Source organism: Aplysia californica, unplaced genomic scaffold (genome assembly GCF_000002075.1).
Source record: "Aplysia californica isolate F4 #8 unplaced genomic scaffold, AplCal3.0 scaffold00305, whole genome shotgun sequence".
In the NCBI taxonomy this organism is placed as follows: Eukaryota; Metazoa; Mollusca; class Gastropoda; order Aplysiida; family Aplysiidae; genus Aplysia; species Aplysia californica.
In genome coordinates, this window is record NW_004797575.1 from 445,001 (window position 1) to 448,242 (window position 3,242).

The 3,242-nt window shown below is 40.3% G+C and overlaps 1 protein-coding gene across 1 annotated transcript; it reads right to left on the reverse strand.

The window, feature by feature from the left end:
- Positions 1 to 1,931: 1,931 nt before the first annotated feature.
- Positions 1,932 to 2,996, reverse strand: LOC106012254. Its single transcript, XM_013084627.2, has one exon. It carries the CDS (start codon positions 2,852 to 2,854, stop codon positions 1,985 to 1,987), a length of 870 nt encoding a protein of 289 aa, XP_012940081.1. The 5' UTR covers positions 2,855 to 2,996; the 3' UTR covers positions 1,932 to 1,984.
- Between the last annotated feature and the right edge of the window lie 246 nt (positions 2,997 to 3,242).

The window sequence follows — 3,242 nt, forward strand, 5'->3', positions numbered from 1 at the left end:
CAGTCTTAACAGACTCTAAAGCTAAGGAAATAACTAATATTTGGCGGCCATTTTCTCTCTAATTCTACCTCGGAAAACAGGTGACCCCTACCTCCTTCTTTCACAAATATTTCGACTTGTATTCAAGATAGAAGGATATTTTTTTCATCCAAATAATAACAAGTGAACAAGTTTTAAGATGATACCTAAAACTCTACATGCCCAAAAATTGATGAGAGCCTGATTCCACCACGCTGCCTCACATAACAATATGGTCTTTACAACCTAGTACAATAACATGATTACCACATACCGTTGTCACGGAAACAAGAATAATCGTAAGCCATAATATTATATTCTCAAAGAATGTTTAATTTTGCAAGAAGACAAACTATTTTTATCCAAATGTTGTAAACAGTGATCAGTTATAGGAAGAGAAAAAGTTGAAAAAAACAACAACGGATTTTTTTTTAAAAGCACTAACAAAAACTACTACTGTATTTCTTTCAAAGTACGAGTACATGAAGCTCAACACATCAACAAGACAAAAAACCTCTTCCTGAGGAAAGGGTGATTGTTTTCTTCGTTTAATTTGACTTTAGAATGAAAGGCGAGAGGTCATTAAAATTTTTAAAAACTAAAACTCCGTACTGAACGAACCCGAACTGCTGATGAACAGCAGTCGATCTGCGCCACAGAATTCTACACTTCTACAATTCTACTACTTCTATTATCCGGATTTTGTTAAAGCGACTCATTGCCCAGCCCTACTCCACATGCCCAAAAATTGACGGGCGTCTGATTCCACTTGGTGGAGACACTAGCTCTATCTATTTATTTGTTGTTATTCTCTTTGTTCAAACCACCCCCACCCCCGGGGCGGTGCTACTGACTGAAGTGTCTTTATGCCATTCCCAAAGAGGGGACATCATTTCTTATTTCACAGTAGAATTGTAAAAGGGCTGATTCATCAATGTCAAGCTCATAACTGTGCCTGAACTTCAACAAGGAACTGCTGCTTTTTCTTTCCTAATCCTTACTGTCGTCATTTTTCCTCTACTTCTTTATATATGTTTGTCATACTCTTGTGATCCGCTATTTCCGGAGTGCCTTGATAGTTGAAGCAGATTGTGTGCTGTTGAGACTAGAGAGGTGAGCAGAGTAAGTCTGATTCCCTGTAAGTAAGGACTTCTCTGTTGATATCCACCCCTTGGCGCTCATATGACCGTATGCAGTTGCGAGCGCCGTAAAACCTTATTAAAACAAATAAAAACCAACCACAGGGGAGAATTCTGTGTCCGTGTGCTCGGCGGGTGCTCTGGTGTGGTTTGTTCCTTCTTTCATATCAAACATCTATCGTGGGTGGTTGGTGGGTGCTCTGGTGTGGTTTGTTCCTTCTTTCATACCAAACATCTATCGTGGGTGGTTGGTGGGTGCTCTGGTGTGGTTTGTTCCTTCTTTCATACCAAACATCTATCGTGGGTGGGTGGTTGGTGGGCGCTCTGGTGTGGTTTGTTCCTTCTTTCCTATCCAACATCTATCGTCCTTATCTCTCCTCCTTCTTTTTTATTGTATGCTATTCTCTCATGACACCTATTATCTTCCAAAGTAATATGACCTATTTGTGTTACAAGTGCAGTAAATGTCTTGCTAACTAACTCAAATAAAAACAAGCAAACACAGAAGCAAGTAAACAAACAAACAAACACAGAAGCAAGTAAACAAACAAACAAACAAACACAGAAGCAAGTAAACAAACAAACAAACAAACAAACACAGAAGCAAGTAAACAAACAAACAAACAAACACAGAAGCAAGTAAACAAACAAACAAACAAACACAGAAGCAAGTAAACAAACAAACAAACAAACAAACACAGAAGCAAGTAAACAAACAAACAAACAAACACAGAAGCAAGTAAACAAACAAACAAACAAACACAGAAGCAAGTAAACAAACAAACTAGTCTACAAAGAACAAGCTCGGCATCAAACTCGCCAAGTTTCTAGTTGCCGCCATTGTTGAGCGTCGCCAGTGTCCATCGGGAGTTTGGTTCTTGTTTTTCTTTGTATGAGTGGAGGTCAGACAGCTGCAGACACTCACAGTCACGTGTGCTCCTCTGGTAGTGGAGGCTGTTACACACCTCTCCCCTCTCCCCCTTCTTCCCCACACAAACTGTGGCACACTCCAGCAAACTTCTCACACCTTGCCTCGAGAATAGCGGGGGAGCCTGCAAACTTTTTCGTCCCTTGGAAATGTCCATGGAAAACTGTACGGTAGAAGATGACGCGTTGACCGCCTGGGCAAACACTTCGACTTCACACAAGATCAGATCCCATTTGCTCCTATAGACCGTGACAAACCGGCCAGAGACCGGACTAACACAAGGCTGCAGCACAGTTTTCCTTCTCCCTATCTCCGTCTCCACGCGCACACACAGTTTTCCCAAACTATTCTCGTTCGGGAATTCGGGATCGTTTTGGGGATTCCCCTCGGCCACGTAAACTGAGGAATTCTTCAGGATGATTTCATCTGGAGATAGTCCAAAATTATAACTAGCACTAGTGATTTGGACCGAGTGGACCAGAAATGTCTGAAGAAGATCGACCATCCACCAGAGGTGTCTGTTCATTATATAACCTGAAAAAGAGCAGTTGTCCACATTTGTGTCGTTGTTTCCATCGATCGCGAAACGGGCGAGATATAATCCGTTATAAGTATAAGGATATTCTGTTTTTTCTGCCGGTTTTCCCAGAGCTACATTGTCCAACCCATTTGCGGGGGTAGTGCAGTGCCAGAGAAGTAGGACGCTAACTATGACACAATGAGCGCAGACTGAGAGAACAGTCTTGAGCTTCCAAATGTTTCTCAACATAGTCAATTGTTTATATCTCGTCAATGTTCGCTTCTGTTTAATATATTCAAATTTTGCCACGAACGCTGTAGTATGCTTTATGGCAATGTATTGTTCTTTTTGTCTTCGTTCAAAACTAGTGTGTATGTATTGTAATGTGTGTATGTATTGTAATGTGTGTTAATGTATTGTAATGTGTGTGTATGTATTGTAATGTCAACGTATTGGAATGTGTGTGTATGTATTGTAATGTCAACGTATTGTAATGTGTGTGTATGTATTGTAATGTGTGTTAATGTATTGTAATGTCAACGTATTGTAATGTGTGTGTATGTATTGCAATGTGTGTGTATGTATTGTAATGTGTGTATGTATTGTAATGTGTGTTTATGTATTGTAATGTGTGTGT

Bases quoted from the DNA above. Each gene is read 5' to 3' on its own strand.
- LOC106012254 (XM_013084627.2), bottom strand. From the start codon at position 2,854: ATGTTGAGAAACATTTGGAAGCTCAAGACTGTTCTCTCAGTCTGCGCT.